The sequence below is a fragment of the Fringilla coelebs genome (genome assembly GCF_963513975.1).
Source record: "Fringilla coelebs genome assembly, chromosome: 14".
NCBI lineage: Eukaryota > Metazoa > Chordata > Aves > Passeriformes > Fringillidae > Fringilla > Fringilla coelebs.
Window position 1 is genome coordinate 7,987,775 of NC_140040.1, and position 23,743 is coordinate 8,011,517.

The following is a 23,743-nucleotide window of genomic DNA, read 5'->3' on the forward strand; positions in this document are numbered from 1 at the left end:
TCCAACCCAGCTGTTCCTGCAAAAGCTTCAGCAGAGCTCCAGGGCTGCGAGCACCTGGCTCAGCAGGGAGGGGTCTGTGCAGCACACAGAGCTCAGGGGCACCGCAGCAGCACACGCGCCACACGAGACATCGGGACAGACTGATGGCAGTGTGTCACAGGGTGACTGGGGCATCAGACACATCTTCAACACTTAACATGCATCCAAAACCCCCTCAAGTTTCTCAGCTGTAAGTACACTAAGCAATAAATCAAAGTTTTCTCCATTTCCTCTTCTGCTATAAAATTCCTGTCCCTACTGCAGAGCTATGATTTCTTTTTCTGCATAGCCTATTAAATAAGAATAAATTTCTAAATGCAAACCAATTGAAAAAAAAACTAATAAAAACATAAAAACACAAGAATCAGTGAAAATTAAAATGTCAAAAACAAATATCAAAACCAAAGAAATTTATTTCTGTCAACAAAAATACAGAATACAAAATGACAGTGGTCCCATGGGCCCTCTGAACGTACTAAAGACAGGCACAGGCTGCTGCACCCCAGCCAAAGCTGCTCTGCTAATTCATAAGGATCTCCATTTGCACCAGTCTTGCATTCGTGTCTCCTGATGTTCTGTATGGGATCATCCCAGCAAACATTATCAGTGCCCGAGCTTGAGACTGAAGTTGCTAAAAAAGAGAAAAAGTACAGTTACTTTAGTATTGAAAAAAATACAACAATACAATACTCTTCAAACAAACACATGTAATCTTTTTATCTCAGAGCTGCTCCCTAGAAAAGGAGCCTCTGCATTTCGAAGAAAATCCAATTATTCCCTTTTCTAACCATTAAAAGCATGTCAAGTTACCCTTTTGCTTAAAAAATAATCCCATCTTATTTGAAAATACCTAAGAAAAAACATTTTCAGCAATGTGGGGCATTGTTGTACTGCAGCAATCTTGTAATTTCTGCATGAAGTGGGCTTTCCCAGGGCAATAGGATTCCTTCCCACCTTGCAAAACAAAGTTGATCCTGTTGAAATGCAGCATTAATGTTCTCAAAGCAGAAGCACTAGAAATGAATCAGAGATGCCACACACACCTGGAGATCTCCAGCATCACCCTGCAACATAACAATTTCCTCAAAGGCTCTTCCTGCCAATAACACAAAAAAAGCTGAGGCACCAAGCCCACTAAGACCTTTGCTCAAAGCAACCAAACTCCTTCTTGCACAGCAGAAGACTATAGAACAGCTGAAGGATTTCAGGAATAATTTGTTTCACTTGTTAAAACTGTTATTAAACTAAAAGGAAAGTCATTCCAATGACTGGTAGGAGTCAAGAGAATACAGAAACCCCAAATCTTTGTAGAAAACTGTTCAGACTGCTTTGATTGCTAACAGGTGTTTCTTCTTAAATATTAATCATCTCAAAATAACTGTACTGGAAGATCCAACTGTTCAAATCCTGCTTTCACCTACTGCCTTCAGGGAAAGCCAAAGGTTTTTAGGTTGCTGTTGGTGTGTGGATGGTAAATCTGATAGCAGGAACTTACAAACTTAGAAGTGACTGAAGCCCATTCCACGGCTGGGAACTGTTATAAAAACCATCCCTGCTGCCTCTTTGGCCTTTTTCAGGGTGATGTTAAACCAGTCTGTTATTCAACAGCCACAGAGAAACTTTGGAGGCTGATAATGGAAAAGCTGTGAGAGTTTTCCCTAGACTGACCTAATTGCTAACAGCTCCCAGGACAGTTTCCCTCTCAAGCTGTCAGTCACCACCAGCAGACTGGTAACTTGACAAGGTGGCCTGGAAATCACTCATTCTGTTCCAGTCAGTGTCTCCCAGCCTGCTCCCAAATGTGTTAGACAGTGAGGCTGTGTAATTGTGTCTGAGCTGCTGCTTTTCCGTGGAGGTCAAAACAGGTGGTAGATAAAAAAAAAAAAAAAGGCACGTCAAGGAGTCGGACTTTGGAGTTAAAGTATTAAGAGGTAAAAATTCTCACCATGACTAAGAAAGATTGAGGAGGGGTGTGAGTTACTGTTCTCTTTACCTTTAGTAGCAATGATACCAGAGCTGGTCTATTTTCAAAAATCAAACCAATACTTTGGGAAGAACAAACAGAGGTTTGCAGAGGTTAAGAGTGGCCTGGAGGTCTAGATGTTCTATTGGCTGTAATTACTTAATGAACATTACAGTTACTTGCAATTTTAAATAAGACCATAGATAATTTAAAAAAAATTAATTCCATTCCATTCATGACCTAATTTTGCCAAGATAATGCCTTTGGGCTGCTCCAGAGAGTTCACCACCCCTGAGTGGGGTGAGGAGCCTGACATTGCTGTCATGCACTCACAGCATCTGGGTCAGGGCTGTCACCACAGCCATGGTTTCCAGGACTGCAGGCTGGGCTCCCTGCAATCTCTACCTGAAATGTGACAAAATGGATCAGGCCAAGTGGGACAGGACTTTGTTCCCTTATTCCCCAAACTAATTAATTATATACATAAAAGAAAAACTACCTGAAACACAGCTTGGGTGATTTCATTCTGAAATAAACACAATGCAGAAATGCCAGCTCTGACCCCACACCTGATCTTTTCTAGTCCACCTCCAAAGTGGGACAGGAGAAGTTTTGCAGAGAGCATTACTGGGTTCAGGGGCTCCAGCAGTTCTACTCCCCTCCATCCTGCCTGTGCTGCCAGGTCCATGCTGCTCCTGCTGAAGTCCCACCCACAGCAGCAGGATCCCACTCAGGGTGGCTGGCAGAGCTTGGCACCAGAGGGCAGATTCAAGAGCTCTGATTTCCCCTCTGGGGGACACTGCTCCCTGCTATGTAGAATAAGCCTCAGAGTTACAAACAGCAACTATCTTCTGATGAACAGAGGGATCTGAATCTGCCTGTTCTGATGGATCTAAAGAAAAACCAGGGATTTCAAAGACCTGTCCAAGGAAAGGTAATTTTTCACTTGCATTGTCTACTGGGCAATGTGTCAAGACTGTTAAAGCTTCTGAAAGGGTCTGATATAGAAAAGCTGCCCTTCTCCCAGGGAAGTTCAGGAGACAAATTCTTGTCATGCACAGCCTGCTGAAGCTCATGTCTGCCACTTCTGTCCAGGTAAATGAGATTTTACTGAAGAATTTTGCTCTCTCCTCACATCTGTAACACCCTCATTTCTTCACACCTCTAAAACTGCCTGAGTTGCCTCCCAACCGAAACAATCTAAATTCCCTGCTCCTGAAGTCTTGGAAGAAATTCTTCAGGGTAAGAAAAAAGGGCAACACATGCAAAGCCATTCTTACCCTACCTTCCATGTGCCCATGCCTGCTATTATTTTTGCACATGCAAATCTTTAGACAGACAGGAGACTGAGTGGTAGGTTTTTTCTCATGTTAATCCTACATTTGCAGATCTATGCTCCCTTGTGACACTCCAGTCACACAGCAGAGGCAGTGGAGGCTTCTCCCCTCTGATGGCAGAGCACAGCTTGTACTGCACACGGCAGCCAGAGAACTGTGCCTCAGAAACCCTGTGCTCCCAGCATCACTGCCACCCTGCTGCCATGAGATCCCATCACAAGGCCTAGAGCTTGATTAACAAAACTTAAAGCCTGACATAAAGAAAACTTTCAAGGGTTTTTAGCAAGGTACAACATCAGTTTGTCTCAACAACTGTGACAGCACGAGAGTGCAGAGCACGTTTATGAAGCGGTGTCACACTGAGCACGAGCACCTATCATGGTGGCCTCCTTCCACACAACCCTCTGCCAGCAAAGCTGCTAATCCCACCCCAAATCAGCCCAGGGTATTCATCCTGAGCTGACACCTGACAGCACTCCCCCCCATGGAGATGGTAAATCCTTCTACATGAGGCACAAGACTGAAATCACAAAATCAAAACAACCAGCTCACTTGGCAAACAAGGATCTAAGGCACTCTTTGCTCAGCGCCAACCTTCTGAAGACACACAGCAGGTAACAACAGATTGTGTCAGCCTGGTACTTCTTCACACACGCAAAGTTTAAGGTGGGAGAAGCCCAAGCAGTGTGCACCCTTCTCCAGTGCTGCTGATCTAGAGTACAAGCACCCTTGTGAGGCAGGGTCCCGTAGCTCTTGCAGGCTGTGCCCCAAGATAAAAGCTGTACCACTACCTAAACCTTTTATTTTTCTATGTAATTTAAAAATGCTACTAAGACTTGTACCAATATCACAATTTACAGATCAAAGGCACTACTGTAGCTGACTAAAGCCTGGAATAAAGCTGGCTATGGCCCTAGTTGGTTTTTCACTCTCAAAAGGAGTTGATATTTGTTTTCTATTCTGTTAAGACAGGATGAATGGTTTGGCCTTGGTTTCAAGCGCCTGCAGCAGCTTTCACTTATTAAGAGTTACAAGACCAAAGCTAGCTGGAATTATGCTGTGAAGCCTTTTGCTCAACCCCTCATGTTAGCAGGTGAGTGCTCACAAATCTGGCTGTGCCATTTACATGCTGCCTATTCTGCAGCTTGCTGGAGGTGGAGGCTCCAGCAGTGGCTTGGGGAAATGCCTCTGCAGCAGCTGGAGCAGTGAAGGCAAACCCAGTGTGGTCATGCATTTCAACAGCAGCCAGACCAAGCACTGCTGCAAGCTGCAACAGCAGCCAGAGCGCTGCAAGCTGCCCACTCCCTGCAGGGGCAGCAGAACAATGCTGGTGCTCACAAGATGCTCCAGCACCTTGGTGTTTCACCCAAGAACACTTGAAAAATGTCAGCCTGCACCACTACAGAAGCAAGCTGAGGGGAAGAGTCAAGGAAGGCCCTTCTAGCAGAAATGGGCACTTACTCAAATGAAAGGAGTGGCAATCATGTGCTTAAAAAGCAACAGCTCAGTTGTCAAGGCAGCAACATCAACATCCTAGAGACACTGCACTATTCCCACTTGCTTTACTATCTAAAAAGCAAAGTGAAAACTTGTTTTCTCTTGCTAGGAGATGAATATAGATGTAATATCTCAATTAGCTCAATGTCATTTAAAGCAATATCATAGACTCAAGAATGGCTTAGCCTGAAAGGGACCTTAAAGATCATCCAGTTCTGACCTTTCTTTACACAAAGCTGAAGGCATCAGAGACCAGCCTTGAGACTAAGTAACTGGACAAGCTCAGTAAACCAAGACTCTCCAAGACCATTAGAGATTCCCAGTTACTTGAAGCCCAGTCTCTTGAAGCCAGCACAATAGGATATAGGAAAACTTTTCAGACAGTGAGAATTATACTCTTACCGAATCTCTGTCTTCCATTACCCGCTGGGGTCTGGCAGGAGTGGTTGGGCTTGTGCCTTTCATCCTCTTATACTTGGTGAATAAAATATTCATGGTTGCAAGCAGGACCTCAGACAAATTGTGTTTGATCTGCACAAAATAGGGAGAAAAGGACACATTGCAGCAAAAGGAGGTTGACAGAACCATGAGCCTTACTATACAGATTCCTGTAACAGTCATAGGTGCAATGGTTACCCCTGCTGACTGCACCATCCAGCAGAAACACTACCCAGAGCTTTGAGACAGACATGCCTAAAGGCTGCACCTTCATGTTTGATAGCAGCAGGTTAAATAAAACCCAAAGCCCCCAAATACACACAACCACTGCCTAAAAAAGAACTGTCGCTCCAGTTAAAACAGCTCAAGAGCAGTAACAGCTTTCCACGATGCTTCATTTGCTAGTACAAAAATTCATTAATTCCTCTAATTCAGAGGGAAGGAAACAAACACCCTACAAATGCTTAGTGACCATTAAGAGCATGGAAGAACTAAGTTACCAGCAAGTTAAAAGTCCTCAACATTCTGAATTCTTGAATGAAACTCAGTAAGTTCAGGGAGACACACATCTGCAGATACTTTCCTCAAAATGGAGACAGGATTTCTGGGTAGGGAATTCTAGTGCTCAAAAGAGCAGCATTAAGAAGAAAAAGTTGCAAGCCAAGGGTATACTTGTATTAAATCAAAATAATCTCATCCTTTTTCTCTGCTAAAGAATAAAAATGATGAGGTGACAAGGTTTTAAGACCCTTTTAACAAAGCAAAAGGCTTTAGGAAGCTAAACACAAGACATGACTTACTTCATCGCTGAAATTCCGGAAGGCAGCCACTCTCTCCTTGACGCAATCTTGGCTAAGAGGTACAAGCTTCAGGCGTTCAATAATCTTCAGAAACAAAAGCAGGAATCAGGTCAGATAATCAGCATTCTATGTGCCATATATTAAAAAAGTGTGGTTTTGAAGTGTTAATGAAATGCTTCTGTTTCCATTCAAGAGAATTAATTTCATTGTCATTTACTGGTTTATCTCCTCACTTTGTTGAGCAACAGGAATATTTTGTTCAATGTCTACAAAATAGCTCCAGGAAGATCATCCTGTTTATCAAGCAACAGGGAAGAAACAGCTTTTTAAATTCCTGTAACATTGCAGTCCCTTCTAACTCATTAAATAAAATTTTTTAAGTGATGTTATTTGAGACATTCTGGGCTTTCAAGGGCATTAGGAAGGCTACACTTCAAACAGAACTCTTAAAACTTACATCAAAGGCCCTGTCAACGTGACCAGCGTGATATTCATCAAAAAATGTGATTAAGTCTAGCAGAAGGTAGAACGTGGAGTCAATGGATTTCTTTGCACTTATCCCCTGCGCTTTGTACCTGAAAGAAATTGTGTTACAGTTTTATTGTGCAAAATGGCAACCGTTTATAACTGTGCCCTTGCAATTCTTGGAAGTGGAGACATCAAACTCAAGGACGGAGGGCATTTAACAAAGGACAGCTTTCATTTTCCTTACCTGTGAGGCAGAATTTTCACAGGTTGTGGCTTTTTAAAAATACTGTTAATCACTTCCAGTTTTGCAAATCCAGCATTTGTTTCCTTTAAAATGTTTACATTTCCCACATTCATGGGGAAACAGCGCCAGACAGCAGAGACCTGCAAGGCAAGCTCTGTACCAGCATGTTTAACATGCTGTTTTACAGCAGACAATCCTCCAGCACAACTGCCTGCTTCAGGCAAGAAGTTAAGACTTAGAAAATGGATTAAGAGTTCCTGCACGCTCTCAGGAGCTACACTGGCTCTGGGATGAACTGGAGGGCTGCCTGCTCTCACTCCTAACTGCATTGAGGGCACAAAGAAGCTGTTTCACCTTTTTGTTGGGTGTCTCCCCTGTTCCAAAAGCATCACAAGAACACACAGGAGGAATGCTGCATCCCTACAGCACTGTGATCAGGACAGTACACATGGAAAAGCCCTGTCTTACATTTAACTGGCAAGAAGATGTGCTAGTCAGAACTGCTCTGGCTTTGCAATCACCCAGGTTTGCAGCTGTGAAGTGGCATTATTGCACAGCAGTATTTAGTGCTTTTAGACAGATCAAAGCATGTAGCAAAGCAAAAAAGCCCATTACAGCCTTTGCTGAAGCTCTGACTCAAGCCATAGATTTAATTCTCTTTAATGTCTGCCACCAGATCAGTCTCTCGCCAAGTCAATCCGGCACCAATTTTCACTCGATCCCAGCCTGCCCAAATGAAGGAAAGGCTGACTAGGAGTAACTGGCAAATGCCACTTGTCAAAAGAAGAAAGGCAAAGGCCTCTGATGGAAATCAATACATTTCTGTATTTGTCTTCCCAATTTCAAAGTGCCAGCAAGTGGGCTTGGTTTATTTTTATTCTCTTTGCAGCTCAATGGTTGATAAAAACCAGTAAGGCATTTCTCATAGGAATCCATATTTTGCTCTAGTAAAACACAGGAATTGTCCCTGGCAGTCACTGTGATCAGATGAATGATTTAAAAAAATCACGGACATATTTTACAACTACGGCTTTTCAGAATCAGGTTTGTACTAACTTCTAGCTGCTAATGAATCTTGAGCACTGATGTCTCTCAAGCACACACCCTAATTAGTAGACATGGCAGGGGATATTCCTTTCAGTTGCTTCCTTTCTTTCTGGACACCACACTGTACTTGGCATGACTATAACAAGCTGTGGAAATGAGGTCCACTGCTTGCATTAGCCATACACAGTTCATCTTAATTACTCCCTTTTTAGCTTCCATTAAAGCAACAGTTTTCAGACAGCTCCTGAACGATTGCTACAACTCAGTAATTCTGAGTTTGTAGCTCTCACTTAATACTATTTTAAACAAGTGAATTGCATTCAACAACTCAGCAACTGTTAAAATACTTTGCTTTAAAAATAATATAAAACATACAATTCACAATATTTATTGCTCCTTAACAGACTCCACCTCCAGCTGGCAATCCTGATTCGTCTACAGATAAAACGTCTTGTCAAATTTACCTGACCTGCCCCTGAAGATTTCTGGTTTCAGTACTGCAAGCCATCATGAGCAGGACAGGGTAAATTCTGACCTCTTCTTTGTCTTTCTAAATATACTGGTGTGGATGCCACAGTGCAGCCTGCAGAAACATCAGGAACTAACACCCACAGCTCTGACAGTCCCAGGTCGCGCTGAGGTCTATCACCCAGCCCTGCCCTTACCCCAGTCTTACCTCTCAGCAATGGAATGAGCCATGTTCTTCAAACGCTCCTTGTTTGACTGGGGAGTGCTGATCTGGGGAACAACTGGACTAAGGAGCTTGTTCATCAGTTCTAAAACTTTGTCAGGGTTCTGTTGGCATTAAAGTTACACAAATAAAAGGAGCATGATGAAACGTGGTGTCCTAATCTCATTGAAAAAGCAGAAAAGTCTCATGCAGTGGTGCCTACTGCAAGCCCAGAGCCACTCCCTCCCATAAAGAGTCAAGATCGTATTAGCTACAAGGAACATAATGCTGCTGGGTCACAAGAAAAAGCATTTCCCCCTAGTTCTTCTCTAAAACAGTGGTTATGGTTGTATCCACCTCTGTTTCCAAAAGAAACAAGAGTACTCAATATAAACACCAATGCTTTTAGACTTCAGTTCAACATCCATGAAATTGGAAGAGTACACTCCAGGTAAATAACTGCACTAGACTGAATTAAATCATGCGTGGGGCACTCTCTTCAAAAGAGCACATTGATCAGGACCACAGTGTCCTAAATCAGAATCCCTGGAGTGCAATCCATCTGGATGTGCTAACAAAAACATCTCTTCATGCAGCCTATGGCTCTGTTCTTCCAGCAGCAGAAATAAGCTGCTTGAATAAGGACAATTCAATCTCCGAGATGAAATTTAACCTCCTAATCACAGGTAGAATTTTTGGAAGGAAGAAAGGTGAACCAAGCATACAAGGCAGCACACAAAACATATACCTTTGCAAGGTCATAGAGTTTTGCAGCTTCTTCAAACAATCCTTTATTTTCTGCTGCAGAAGCCACTTTGTTAATAATGGATTTTGTGTCACTTGTAAACTTGTCTATCACTCCAGGCTAAAGAGGTGAGACAAAAATGAGAAAAGAGGAATCAGAAGGCTCAAACATTCCAGAATATTCTGTCAAGGCAATGAATATTTTACATGTTGGCTTATGATTGGAATAGCCTGTACATTTCAATGGGAATGTGCAAAAGTGAGACATTAAAAATAGAATGAGCTCTTGCAAGAGGGACTCTCTCCTAAATGGAGTCAGCACTGAGACATCCTTGGTTTCTAATTCATTCAAAATGACCCACATAAAATAACTCAGAGTTTGAGCTGTTAATTGCTGATGACACAGAGAAGAAAACACAAAAGACTTCAGCACATAGCATACCAAGGGCTCCAGGGATGCAGTTTGTTTATACCGACATGACAGGTTGCCAGTGAAATCTCACACACATAAATGAAAGGGCAACAAGAATTTTAAAACAAATGACAAACATGTAGAATAAAAGAGATGAAAGAGTCAAGAGTATCTGGAAATAACTGTAGTTGAGGATGCAAAATGAGACTATATCTTCTAGAATTAAAATTGTTGGTGTCACACCAAAGAAAGTACAAAACAACAAACTATTTGTGACGATTCTCAAGTTAGCTTGTTCTCTTGTATGCAATCTCACTGCTTTTGAAATGAGAAAATAAAGATATCTAAAAGAAACTCCTGCCAGATATAACTTTCCCCTTCTATTTTTGACAGCAGTATGAGCCCTAATCTTAAAATTAAGATGTAAATGATTCTGCAGTCTGCTTTACACAGAAATCTTCCGAAGCTGTCACAGCAAACAGAAAAACGTCATTAATTATCCAAAATTTTCAACATTTGCACGCACTCTCCTGTTTGCAGGTAAAACCTTAAGGTTTCCTTTATCTTCTGACTGTGTAATCTTACATTTCACCATTAGGAAACTGCTTTTACACTGGAAGTAAGATCTGTCACATCTAAAAAATGGCTGAACTTTGATCCAGTACTCTCTCTCACCTGTAGGAAGGTCAGATCAGCTGTGGTTATGCTTGTGGCCTGTTAGCCCTTGCTCCTTCAATGACAAGGATTTTTCAAGGACTGCAATACATTTCTTCTGTGAGGTGAACGAGGATGTCATAAATCACTTTCACATGCACCCCTTGGTTAACAGAACACTCTCACACACCCACTTAAACTAAACTCCATTTCCTGCTGGGAAGACAAAATTCTGATCCCACTAAAGCTACCTGATGCCATTTGCTTCTTCAGTTACACCAACTGTCTAGAGGAACATAGTTTTGCCCTGCAGTTCCTGACCTGCCTTTTGTTAGGGCAGGTCACAGATTATTCTGTAAAAGATCTCATACTGTGAGAACTTGAATGTATTCAAACACACTAATAATTTAGCTAGTGAAAAACAGAGAGAAGCAAAATAGCCTCATGACTACTTTGGAAATCATACATGGGGTGCAGTTTTAATATAAAATATAAATTCTGAACTCACCTTCCTACTACCATCCTTTTCCAGCTTTCCAAGAATCATGTCAAACTATATCCACATGGATGTAAAGTAAGAAAAAACAGGAAACAAAAATAGAGAGATGAATTGCACATATTTCATAACATTTAAGTACAGAGACACAGTCATGGAATGAAAAACAGTGACCAATATAAAAAGTATTTGTAACTAAATAATAGGCAAAAAGATATGATTAAATGTCTTAAACATAAGGCCATTGCAAGATCTTCTCTCATCTGGGTCTGCATCAGGCATAAAGAGTAAACAACTCTAAGTCTGTCCTGACTAATAAAGATTTTAAAGAAGAAATGAATTTCAGTTTCACCGAGGAAGGCAAAACGTGGCCAGACGCACCTCTCTGCTTTCAATGACTATTTCACTAACACAACGCAAGAACATATTCTCTCCTTGGCTGTCCTTCTCGTTCCTATAAAATAAAGAGAAAGGTACTCCTGTTTCTGAGAACTTTCCAGATAAGGATAATGAAACAGTAATAACTAGGAGAATATCTAAAGACATATATTGGCTCCTACCTGAGAAAGTAAAAGTACTGCAAAGCTTCCCTTGGATCTGTTGATTCAAACTTACGAGTGTAAAGCATCAACAGCCGCACAAAATTTAAACGTCTGACACCAGGAGGGTCACCAGCTTCATGGCTTACTGCAATGTCAGAAACAGCACTGTCAGAGAATCTAATGCCAGGAAAATGTTGCTCATCATCTCAAATTAGTCAGAACCACGATCCAGAACTCTAATGCAACTAAAACCATTACCTTTTATGAAATTGTTCTGATTAATCAAAGATTTATCACATAGACTGCAGTTTCTAGAGGGTACTCTGAGGGCTAAGAAAATATTCCTTTACTGTAAAGTAAATAGGACTTACATAGCTGTGCACTCTGCCCAGACGCTTTCAGGAGCAATTTTAACTCAAACAGGACCAAAGCAACATGAACAGCGTGACAGCGCAAGCGCTCTGTCCGGAAAAGAAAAGCAATTGCAGCTTCAAACTGTGCTGTCAAGAACAACACTTGGAAGTAGAGGAACGGTGGCTGGTTCACTGCAAAATGTGATTCACCTGAAAAAAAACCACAACACATAGCATTTTTACATCATGTTCATGATTTTGCAATCAGAGATGACTGACAGTAGATGCTCCCTCTACAGTGCATCATTACTGTTTATCGGGTGACAGTCGAAATCAACACAGTACACAAAACTGAATTCCTAACCACACATCAGTGGCTCACCTACAACTATGCTCCTGCATATTTATCATGAAGGACCACAGCATAAAGAGATATTCAGAAAGTGAAACAGAATAAACAGCTACTCAGAAAAGCTCCTTTGTTCTTTTAAGACAAAAAACCATCAACTCTGATCAACTGCGACAGATTCTCTAAAGACCACAACTTTTTGTCTTCTTTTATACTTACGCCAAGTGGTACAAATAATGTTAAGAACCTGGATTTTCCGACTCAGTGACACCAACAGCAGCTTATTATCTTTCTTTTCCACACATTTTATCTCACACGTGTTATCTGAGTGTGAGTGATACTACAAACTAGAAGGCTATGGAGAATCAAATTTCATATGTTTTGGACAGTTCCAAGTGACTTAATTTTGATTGATAATTACAGGAAAAGGTACTCTGTGGGTGTTCTTAAAACCTTCTGAAATGGAAGGAACTGTGACTTGGGGTGTCAGAAATTTGCTTGAAATACTAATTTAAGGGAAAAGATAAACACCACATGCACACACTGGAAAAGCTTGGAAATACATGCCTACATTAGGTAGTGACTGCTTTTCTGTTCTATATTTCCAAAGCTGGAAGTTCTACTAAAGGAGTTTTGCACATTTATGGTGAGAGAAAGCAACACACAATTAATGGATAAAGGAGAAACAGCAGCAGTGTTGCTCTCTAGATTGCTGGGAAAACCTGGGACTTATTCATCATGTCTTACTGAAATCTGCCATGACTCCAGGGAAGCAGGCAGTCCATGGAGAGAAGATGCCTGTCACTAGTGGAGAGCTGCAGAGTTTTTGTGCAGTCTGGGGTTTGTGTAATAACAACTGGAAAGTGTCCTCAGCAGAAAAGCAGAGCTCCAAGTAAGACATCACTCTGTGGTTTCTCACCATAGTCTTCCAGCAGCTGCTTCTGGAACTGTGATAACGTTAGCCGGTCCTGTGGGGAGCTCGTCCCGCCGTCATCAAAACACACTTGGTTCAGCTAAAAAGCACATCCAAAAAAGAGAAGCACAGATATTTCTCCTTGCACTTAAAAAAATATTAATTCCATCTGAACCCCTCCTAGGATTTGACCAACTGACTAGAAACTGCATCTAGTCACCACATCAGCTCCATCCACTGCTGGGAAGCAAAGATCTCTAAGGCAGCAACAGCTGAAATCCATGCAGCTATAACCCCAGGGCTGTGTATCCATCCACACCAGCAAACTCTGATGCTGGGACTCTGAACACTCTCAAGCAGCATTTTTTGCCACAAATACAATAGCGACAAATACATCATTCTACCACCCTTTTTCTGATAAAGAGGACAAACAGGTACCAACCAGCATCTATCAAGCCCTTGCCAAAACAGTAAGGACTTCAGAGACATTGACAGCATTGCCTCTGGTCAATTCACACTGACATTTCAGACATCCATCCAGGAAGGAGAATTCAAATCCTCACTGTAGCAAGCTAATACTGTTTGTAAAAACAGGTGACAAAGATCAGTGTCAAACGAAGAACATGACACTTCCAAAGACAACTGTACCCAAACTAACACCTGATAGCACAGAGGAAAACAGAGCAGCCCTGGGATTCAGGTTCCCAATCCTGCACTATTTTCAAGGTCAGGTCACATGCACTGCATTGATGCAAAACACCAGATCTAGAAGTAGGAAGGGTAGCAGAGCAGTGGAGAAATGTGGTACCATTTAGACCTGTTCTTACAAAAAGAAAAACCAAACACCACAACCCCAACACCAGACTTACCTTTAGCCAAAGATAATCTTCTGTTTTATCAGCAACTTCACTCTGGTTGTCTGTAATGTCACAACGGCCAATGATACAATAAACAGCCCTCTTGTAGGGGTCAGTGTTATTCCTCAGAGCTCGTCGGTAATGCAGACGCAGTTTATTCTCTGTGGCAGGAGACAGTCTAAGGAAAAGAAAAGATAGAAGGAAAAGACATGAAACCCATTTTCCCTATATGTGGAAACCAGGATACAAATCAATGTAAATAGGTTTATATCAACAGCAAAGGCATAATGGCAGTAAGCATTGGCCAATATTTCTTGCATTTCCAGTTCATATCTGAAGGTAAAAATTTTGTATACACATGGATTTAAACACATAATTAAAGTTATGGAGGATCATCTTCAAATGCTCACTGCAGGGAAAGAATCCACATATGACAGTCCCTTTAGGGGTACAATAATACTGTGGCAGATGAACTATTTTTGTCTGACTCTGCTATTGCATAATTTCAGAAAAAGAGAGCTCACAACATCTTTGTAAGTCTTTGTGTTAGTAACTAACAAGTGAGTAGGTCATTGTACCATGAGGTTTTTCAAGAGAGACACTTTAATCATTATTAAACACTGTCATAATGTTCTTTGTCATTGTTTTTTTCTTGCAACCTCTTGTTGAGAATTTTATAGAATTTAATCAATAAAGTGTTCTAGACTGAGGCATTGTTTGTCAAATCTGTAGGCAGAGCACTTTTTCATAGCTGTAATAAAAACAAAATAAATCTATTATGTTGTATCTCATAAAAGTGTTTATAATGAAAACAGTGACAGTATCTTCAACAAGGTTTCTGCAACAACCTTGATATAATGAGCACTCCTATATACTCCCTACAAAACAGGTTGATTTACAGAAGAATACCATGGCATACCATACTTGGTAAATGGCACTTGGATTTTTATCCTTTTCAGTTTATTTTGTGAGCTTGGTTAGTTATTTTCTATTTGTCTGTTTGTTGCTTTTTTTGATTTTTTTTTTTTTTTAATTCACTGCAAGTGGAAAGATGGAAAAGAAAACCACTGTGGAGTTCAGAGCACACCTTAGGGTGCACTAGCTTAACCACTTTGCAACCACATCAGCAGCAGTTTGGCTAATGGCCTCTGTCCAGTGCTGGACAGCAAAAACTGGAGGAGGAGAATAAACACAAGAAAGATATGAGAGTGAGGCTTCTAAAGGCCTCTAACAAACACTGCTTGCTTTTCCTGTGTGGCATTCTTATGAAAACAGGTGTAGTAAAAAGTGTTCCCCAAAGGAAATTCAGCTAAAATAAGGAAACAGGGGAAATAAAAAGAGACAGGATTTGTGACAGCAGATTAAATCTGATCTATTGTATGCCATATCCCACTGTTACACTGGGCTTATCCTTCTGTAAAAAGTAATGTCATGCCACACTGTACTATTTTTGAAATGTAAATTTTTGAGTATTTTCAAACAACCCTTTCTCTGTTGAGATTTCTCAACTTCAAAGCCACAAATTAAAATATGCAAACTTCCACATGTAATTTAGGTAGGTAATATAAACCTCAGGCAACCATCACCACCAGAAGAGACCTGAGCTTTTTGTACTTCTACCAAACCACTGATAATTTCACTACTCCACAGCAATTCCCACCCCTCACAAGGATCCTCCCTAGCTCCCAATTACCTCCTGTCTTTACTGTGCATGTACTCCTGGAACCAGGTTTTGAACTCTCCCAGCTGGTGCTGTGCGCGTTTCACCACGTGCATGGCTGCAGTCAGATCTCCGCAGCGCATGCAGTAATAAATCAGTGCCCACACAGGATGGCCCTCCACCTCACCGTCCTGAAAAGAAAGTAGGACATACTTAATTTTTTCTTCAAAGCAACGTATTTGATCAATTTTTCTTTATTCTTTGCCTCATTCATTATTTGTGCCCTTATACCCACACTCATATTGGTAAAAAATTCTGTTTGGTACAGAAGCCAGAGGTCATGAGGGTTAAGTCCTTGCAAAGCTCTGCACATCTCAGCAGTGAAAGGTGTGATTCTCTTCTGCTTGCCAGATTTCAGTTCTGAGAATCCCAGAATTAGCATATATCCTCCCCACACAGGAGACTGATCTGGATTAGGCCACTGAGGCATTAAAAACATTTTTGCTGAAACAGAAAGATATTAAACTAATTACTGATCTCAGCAGGTAAGAGGAGACAGCTAGGCTTAGCTGTGTGTGCTCCAATGTTATCATTTATTATTTCTTCATTTAGCTTTTATACCTAATTTTTCAACATGGAGTACCTATCTGATTATTTTGTAGATGCACAGCTATGCACGTTTCACTACATGCAGGTAGGCAGGGTTTTATTCAGATTCCTAAATAAAAGGTCCAGGCTCCAATTCAGATGAATTCATTACACATTTGATGATGGTTTCACCATCTTACAATAAATGGAAAAAAGAGAAAAAGTAAAACAGGGAGATTAAGTTACTGCTTTTTTGAACCATCATAATGCATTTTAATTCTTGCTTGTTGATTTCTAAGATGATGACCAGAAGACACCATAATTTCTAGAATTAGAGCCCAAGCTACTGAGCACCCAACCATGCTTTGGGACTAGGTCTGAACTCAAGAATGATTTTGTCTGCCATCTCCCATTTTTCTAGTGAAAAATTCTAGAGGAGTAAGAACCTGCTGCCCTAAAAGCAGCTTAAAAAATAGACAAGCCACTGGAGACTGCCTTGGCTCCCCCTCTGCAGTGGGTGAACAGATTTGTGTTATTTTAGCTCAGAGGCTGACAGTGCTGCCCCTACCTGCAGACCAGGGACCGATGCTGGGAGTTTGATGTTCAGGAAGCTGCGGACCAGCTGGTACGTGCCTGGGACTCCACCCAGCTGAGCCTGGTGCAAGTTTCCAAAGACTGTCACAAAAGTGTAATTTTTGTAACTGAAACACAACACAAGCAAAACAAACATGAAGAGACTGAGACACACCTGCCACAAAAACATCCACTGCCTTTCAGATCTGACAGAATTAACAATTTAAAGCAAATTAACTCAATGTTCAAACATTATCATTACAACAAAATGAGGCACAAATTTGGTCAGTTTAGGAAGATCCTTGTATTTAGCAGTCTCAGAACACACCAGGTTTGGAGTCTGTGGTGGACTGCTCCAGGTTCAAGAACTATGAAGTTCCTCTTATTAGATTCTTGTAGTACAAACTTAAAGCTCAAATATATTAACTGGCAAAAAGCCTTTCCACCTTAATACTTTAACTCTCAATCCCATAATGAAAGAACAGTTAAATACCACAGATGTGTTTGTCTCTCCTCCCTGCCCTATGGAAAAATATCAGCCTTAGGGCTATGGACTTACCAGAAGAAAATCCCAGAGAAAAAAAGAATTTAGAGAGGCCTAATCTCCACAGTTGGGAGCATTGGGAAGGTACTATATATAAGTAACTCCTAACTTCAGCTAGCAGCTAATGGCACTGTGAAAATTTACCAAGTTGGATATGTGGCAAATCAGGTTAAGAGTCACTGGTTCATTGCACTCTGCTGAGACTGAGGAACTGGGAACAGAAGATCCTTCCTCTGTGCACAGGCGGCAGCTGCCACCACTGCTGGGTGACACTGAGTGCTGATGGGGTGTGACAACCAACTGCCAGGGCCAAGAAGAGCCTGTGCCAGGAGCTGAAAGCATCTCTTCTGTGCCAGGAGGTGAAAGCATCCTTTCCCACAGTGCTGTGTCAGAGCACAGTGCTGTCCATGCTCCGATGCAATCTGTGTCCCTAACCAAGGCCCACATACTACCCTGCAGTTACTTCTTGCATGGGTTGGAAGAGCCTGCTGGTATCACACTACAGCTACTAGAAAAGAAACCCTGCAACAGCCATCCATATGTGCAGTGAATGGGCATTTGGCTTTGGGCAGCTTCACACCCTGCAGCCCTCCAAGAACTCTATTGGTAAAGGAGCTTAGGCCCCGTGGTACTTGCTAATACACACAGCAAACCACTTTCTACAGTCTGAAAATCACTGCTACATGTCTCAACTTCAGCTTCTTCACATTTTCCAAAAACTTTTCAGTGAAAGAATGGCATGATCAGAACTTGACTCACTGCACCATGTTTGTTCCCATGCTGTCCTCACAGGCTGCTGACAGCAACCAGCAATCAGAAAGGGAGCATATAGTACAGAGGATGTTCTTTTGCTGAAGAGAAACAGATCACTTTCCTCAAGTGAAAAACCTCCACATACCACCATACATATATAGAATATTTATAAGCAACACAGAAGAAAGAATAAAAGTCTTTGCATCTTCTGAACAACCTCCCCGCGGATTCAAGGCCTTTTAAACTAGAACACTGTTAAACTAGAACAGCTTTTTATTGAAGTTGCTGCTCTAGGCCCTGCACAATAAAAGACAAGCAAGAGACATGTCGGGGAGCAGCACGAGGTAGCTGACTCTAGGTGCACTACAAAGTCATTCTGGCTTCTTATTAGGGAACTCTATCAATGTGCACTCAGAGCATCCATCTCACCTTTCCTCCAGGTAGTGCAGAGCGTGCCTCACGAACTCCATGCGCACCTCCATGTTGGTCCTGACCTTCAGGGCATCGCTGGCAGGAACCAGGGTGACGTCAGTCATTTGTTTCACCATGGCCCACATCTCAGAGATGTTCTGCAAAAAGTCATTCCATGCCCCAGCAATTAGTACAGAGGTGAACAAGCAACACTGCTCTGAGCTACATGGTGTTTTGATGCTTAAGAAAAGCATAAGAACACAAAAGTAATTCATGTCAGTTTAGATTTGTAATGGAGACACTGGACACAGCCTTGAAGGTAAGCTGCTTCTGTCCTACAGAATTCAAGTTTCACAGGCTTTTTGTGCATAATTCTTGTGCAAGAAGATGGCTATAAATGTTGTACCTGCAATTGTTCCCAAAAATTGACAACTATTTCCAAAACGAGGCTGGGTACTTGGTACTCAGTCTCTTGCTCATTTCTAGTTCACACTTCCCACTCAATATATACCACAGCATCATCAGCTTTCCGTGTAAGCAATGGCTCTGGCTGCTGTTGGAAAGCTGTGCAATGAGCTGAGATAAGAAGCACAAAAAGGACACTGATCACTTGGACAAAGGCTCAGTTATAAATAAAGGTTGAAAACCATCCAGATCTGCTTATTCACAAGGACAAGATTGTATCAGTGTTTACAGGACTAGGGCATCCCTGCTGAAATGGCAAAATACTGAGAACTAACAGCACTGTTCACTTGGGCACGGGCAGCTCTTTGATCTCGGTGCTTCAAAGCAGCAAGAACACTGAAACTCCCCGTGCTGTCCCTTGCAAAACAAACAGAGCTGTTCAGCGTGAAGATGCACATCTGTAATTCAGATCCAATTGAAGGGTTTGCCCCTCAGCTTCTGAGCAGCTTTTTGCCCTCCCCATTTGCACAGTTTTTTCATAGCCTGACCCTGCTGCAGTATTCTTCTCCAGGCATTTCTTCGAGGTTTGTGCATTTGTTTTCTTTTTTAGGGTGGATCAAGGCAACAATTAAAGGAATAGAAAAAAAGGAAAGCAGGCAGATAATTGATTTAAAGTCAATACTAGGGGTTTTATGCTTTGCTATGAGAGCCTGTTTCAGCTCCAGCAGCGTCTGATTGAAGACCCTTCACCTCCAAATAAATACCTTCCAAGGACATTAAGAGACCACATTTTGTAAACCAAACACAACAGAATCTATTTAAAACTAAAAGCAATTTTTCTCTCAACAGCTTATAACTTATGATGGGTACACCAGGTTTATTTCTTCCTCACTGTGTTAAGAAATTTTCACCATGACCAACTTCATCACAGGTGGGCCCTGCTGTACGGGAGAAAATTCTGGAATTGCCTCTGTGTTTTCTGTGGAGCCATGCAATTTTTTTTGGCAATATCAGTATTTTTCCCCCCAATGTCAGCAGGCTGTTAATCACAGCCTGAAAACAGCTTAAATACATTTCCTTATGTTAACTTATTGGCAGTACCTTATCATCCAGGCCTGCAGTAGCAGCACAGAGGTCCACCAGGTTAGGCTGCAGATGTCCATTCACTATCTTCTCATTATAAATATAAATCTAAAACATAATTAAAGTAAGCATGTTTAACAATACACATTATGCTCTGTTCCATCCTCAGCCACTGCAGCAAAATCTAAATCAGGCTTCAAAACCAGTGTTCCCAGCAAGTCCCTCTGCTTCTCTCCCACATCAGCCACTTCCAACCCAAGGGTAGAAGAACGGCCATCAGCATCACTCAAGCTTGCACACCACCTCAAAGCCCCAGACCTGCCCCAAGGCCAGCAGCAGCCCAGCTCTTCAGGGGTTTTGCATGGCAGAGCGCTGTGCTGAATGCCCTGTTAGACTAACTGCAGCTAATTGCTGAAGGACAAAGATTCAGAAGTGACCTGACAAGTGGATGGCTGTGATATTCCCCTGCACGGCAGCCTCCTACCTGCTGATGTGAAAGAAACAGGATTTTGCTGTTTGTGGCAGTATTCAGGGAGATCTGAGACAGGGAAATGAACAGAAATCTGACCCTTCAGAGCCTGCCCTTAAACGTATATACACACCTCCCTGCTTTAACTCTTGATCTTAACTGAGCTTTGTCTACTATTGTTTATTCTACTCTCTATCCAAAGGCCTTCCACTATGTCCAAAAATAATAATTCTCAATACTAGGAAGGCAATGCCATTGCACCTTAACTCCATTTGGCATGCAGCACCACTATAACATGCCCAGGGTGCAGACAAGATGCAGAGCTCAGGACTGCAAACAGAATGCAGCATCAGTAAAATATGTCTGTGGGTGTCACCATGTTCCTGTGAGACAGTTTGAACGATCCACGAAGAACAATTAATCACTTCACTGTAATTAAAACACATTTCATGGCTGCTGATAAAGAGAAGCAGCATGGATCTCCAGCTCTCCTGCCTGACCTCCAGGTCCCCCAATTCCCCACTAAAGCCACAGGAGCCCCACACAGGCTGCTGACACGGGTTATTCTTGAACTGCAGCAGGCTGGCATAAGGACAGCTCAGCCAGGCCAGCTTCTCTGTAGCCCTTGCTGGGAGCACACAGCGACTGTACCAAGCGTTTTGGTAGCAGAAGCCTGGCCACAAACACCACATTTCCAGGGCACACTGCAGCAGTCTGTGCACAGCCCGTGACCCTGACAAGGGCCCACTGGCCACGGTGACTCCACAGCTACCCCAGAGCCAGGACTGCTACAGAGACTGGGCTTCCCATACCCAAAACGCAGCAGGGAGTAACACTGATGGCTTCAAAGCACAGACAGTAATGCTTTAAAGAAGGCCTTTACTGTGAGTATATTACAGTAGATATGAACTAAATTAACAAGCTACTAAGAGCCACTAAATCAAATGTACACTTTATCAGCACAACCATGAACCTTTTGCTATTAGTTTCTTCCCAGTTACCATAACTGAATGCAGATGTAGGAAAACAGATGTACAAGCTGCTCTCTGCCTCAGTGCAGACTGAGCCAAAGCACACAATAACAGTAATTGTGTGCAAATTAAGCAACGTCGTTTCACATATTCCATTTTGAAAAATCAAGTCCTTTTCTTTCATTTTGTTCTCAACAGTGCTGGTAAACAGATAATCTCAAATAACAACAGTAACAAATTGGTTATGTAAAGGTTTAGCAGTTTTCCCTGAAAATTTTCTGAGGGAATCTAATGCTACCAAGCATATTAATTCATAGCTGATGCACTAAATCCTCTCAGAAGCAATGTCATTAAAATAGGATATAATTCAACAAAACTCAGGATTAACACTTCAGGATATTTTTTACTACACATATACATGAGAAAAATTATCTTCCCCATATGAAAATAAAGGCAATATAAAGCCTTCATTTGTAAATAATTATGCATTGACATAAATCCTAAAAAAAACTGCTTTCAAAAAATTAAAAGAATTTCAGTTTACTTTACAAGCGTAAATGCTTTCTACAGTCATATATGGTGCTCAGGATCTCTTTTTAACAAAAAATATCCTGTAGCAAACAGGTGAGTATGCTTCTAAAAGCATCAAGATATATGTGTTTGTCAATAGCATTTTATCTATAGGCAGATTTTTTTTATGTTTTACCTACCATATTTTCTTTTACACTAAGCTCCAATCTTTCTTTTCCCCATCTCTCTCATGTAGAACCCAGTGTTTAATGGATATTTTCATTTCCACTCACCTGACGAGCATATGCCATCTCCACACTGTCCATGGAGCTGCGACCTGGAGGACCCACCTCCCCAACATAGCTGGGCTGTTGAATGAGAAGCATACAGGAAGATAGGAGCTACAGACCATGCCATATATACCACCATGCATTTTACCAACACATCTGCTCCTAAAGAACAGTAAAAGCATATGCCTGAGAGAACTAAAAACAGGGTTTTGAACCATCTATAGAGAAAAATGCAGTCTCACTGCAATACCCCATTATCTTCCCAATATAGCTTAAATTTCTAAAGTGACAGAAATCCTCTTTATTCAGTGCACAAACCAACCATTAGCTCTCTAGAATTAGGACATCAGTGTCTCTTGGTAGCACCTTATAATTTTAATTCTTTGCTTTTGTTTCTTGAAAGGTTGCTTCTTGTCAATGCCTCGCTGTGAGGCATCTACTCTGAACCTCCATCACAGCAAGGATATAGAATTCAACAGACAAGCTCAAATAGACCCAATCTGGCAGATCTGATACTCCAGTTTTGCCCCATGATATAGACACAAAATAGGACTGCAGCATTCAGTTGTGTGCTGGAAAGTGCCCCACTGCTGGTCTGCTGCAAGAGGAAGTATGCTGGCAATATCCTGACCTGAAAAAAGTAGTCTTTTTACCCACAGAGACTATGCCAAGATTGAGATATTTTGAGCGTAGAGCAGGGAGAGACAACCAATGGAATAATGGCATACAAAATTCATACTCTCATAAAACTCATAATACAACCTGCCACAATAATATAATACTGCATAAAGCAATTTTAAGTATTCACTCCAAGGTACAGGTATGTTCTCAGTACAGCCACCACTGAACATATATGTTCAATACTCTGGAGGAAAGAACACTGAGCAATGCTCTCTGCTATTTCCTGTTTTCTAAAAGAATGTAATTCTTCATTTCAGCATCAGCATTGCAAGTCTTGAGTTTGAAAAATAAAGTACAATCATTTTAAAGACAGATCCCTTTGAGGTAAACAGTCCTTTAATATCAGCTGCTTCAGAAGCCATGCTGGTCTGAAGATCAAAGCAAGACAAGCTCAGTTCAGAAGCATAATATTTATTATGAAGCCAACTGACACAGTTGGGGCAGGCAAAAAGGAACAGACAAGCTCTCAGCAAAGCAAGGTTTTCAAGCTTGTTACCATATAACTCAAGGCCATGGATATTCATCTTAACTGGAATCAGTAATTTTTTCCGAGAAAGGGCAGGTACATCTGCAGAGTTTAAAAATTAAGCTTTTTACCATCCAAGTCAGTTACAACTGGCTGCACATCCTCATTAGCTGTTACAGTGCACCTAAGCAATATGGTCAAACAGCTTTACTGCTTCTTACACTGGTTACCCAGAATGGCAGTACTTTACAGTGCAGACATATCACCTCCAAGGATTGCTTAAGGATGTGCTCTAGTCTTGCCTGGAAGAGTTCACTTAAATGTGACCAACTTGCTGCCTGTACAAACAGCATAAAGCCCAAATGCAATAGAAAAATCATTGTTTTCCCTTCCAGTTTAATCAGCTTTAGAGTTCAGCTTTGCTGACACCTGTCAGGCTGCAGCATGGCAGAAGCAATGTTCCTGCCATGACCTGGCTTGTGTGGATTTCAGGAAGAGATCCAGAAAAGGACAGCT

At 41.6% G+C, this 23,743-nt stretch overlaps 1 protein-coding gene across 1 annotated transcript in view; it reads right to left on the reverse strand.

The window, feature by feature from the left end:
- Window positions 1-135: 135 nt before the first annotated feature.
- NUP93 (nucleoporin 93) overlaps window positions 136-23,743 on the reverse strand; it is a 76,413-nt gene continuing 52,805 nt past the window's right edge. The window contains exons 6-22 of the mRNA XM_084215114.1: window positions 22,084-22,158; window positions 19,859-19,948; window positions 18,371-18,510; window positions 16,640-16,772; window positions 15,517-15,674; window positions 13,836-14,001; window positions 12,973-13,066; window positions 11,723-11,914; window positions 11,370-11,496; window positions 11,191-11,263; window positions 10,822-10,866; window positions 9,252-9,368; window positions 8,510-8,628; window positions 6,532-6,649; window positions 6,075-6,158; window positions 5,239-5,367; window positions 136-670 (exon numbers count right to left, since the gene is read on the reverse strand). Of these exons, the coding sequence (XP_084071240.1) occupies window positions 560-670; window positions 5,239-5,367; window positions 6,075-6,158; window positions 6,532-6,649; window positions 8,510-8,628; window positions 9,252-9,368; window positions 10,822-10,866; window positions 11,191-11,263; window positions 11,370-11,496; window positions 11,723-11,914; window positions 12,973-13,066; window positions 13,836-14,001; window positions 15,517-15,674; window positions 16,640-16,772; window positions 18,371-18,510; window positions 19,859-19,948; window positions 22,084-22,158 (1,971 nt within the window). The 3' untranslated portion in view covers window positions 136-559. The remainder of the gene's footprint in view (window positions 671-5,238; window positions 5,368-6,074; window positions 6,159-6,531; window positions 6,650-8,509; window positions 8,629-9,251; window positions 9,369-10,821; window positions 10,867-11,190; window positions 11,264-11,369; window positions 11,497-11,722; window positions 11,915-12,972; window positions 13,067-13,835; window positions 14,002-15,516; window positions 15,675-16,639; window positions 16,773-18,370; window positions 18,511-19,858; window positions 19,949-22,083; window positions 22,159-23,743) is intronic.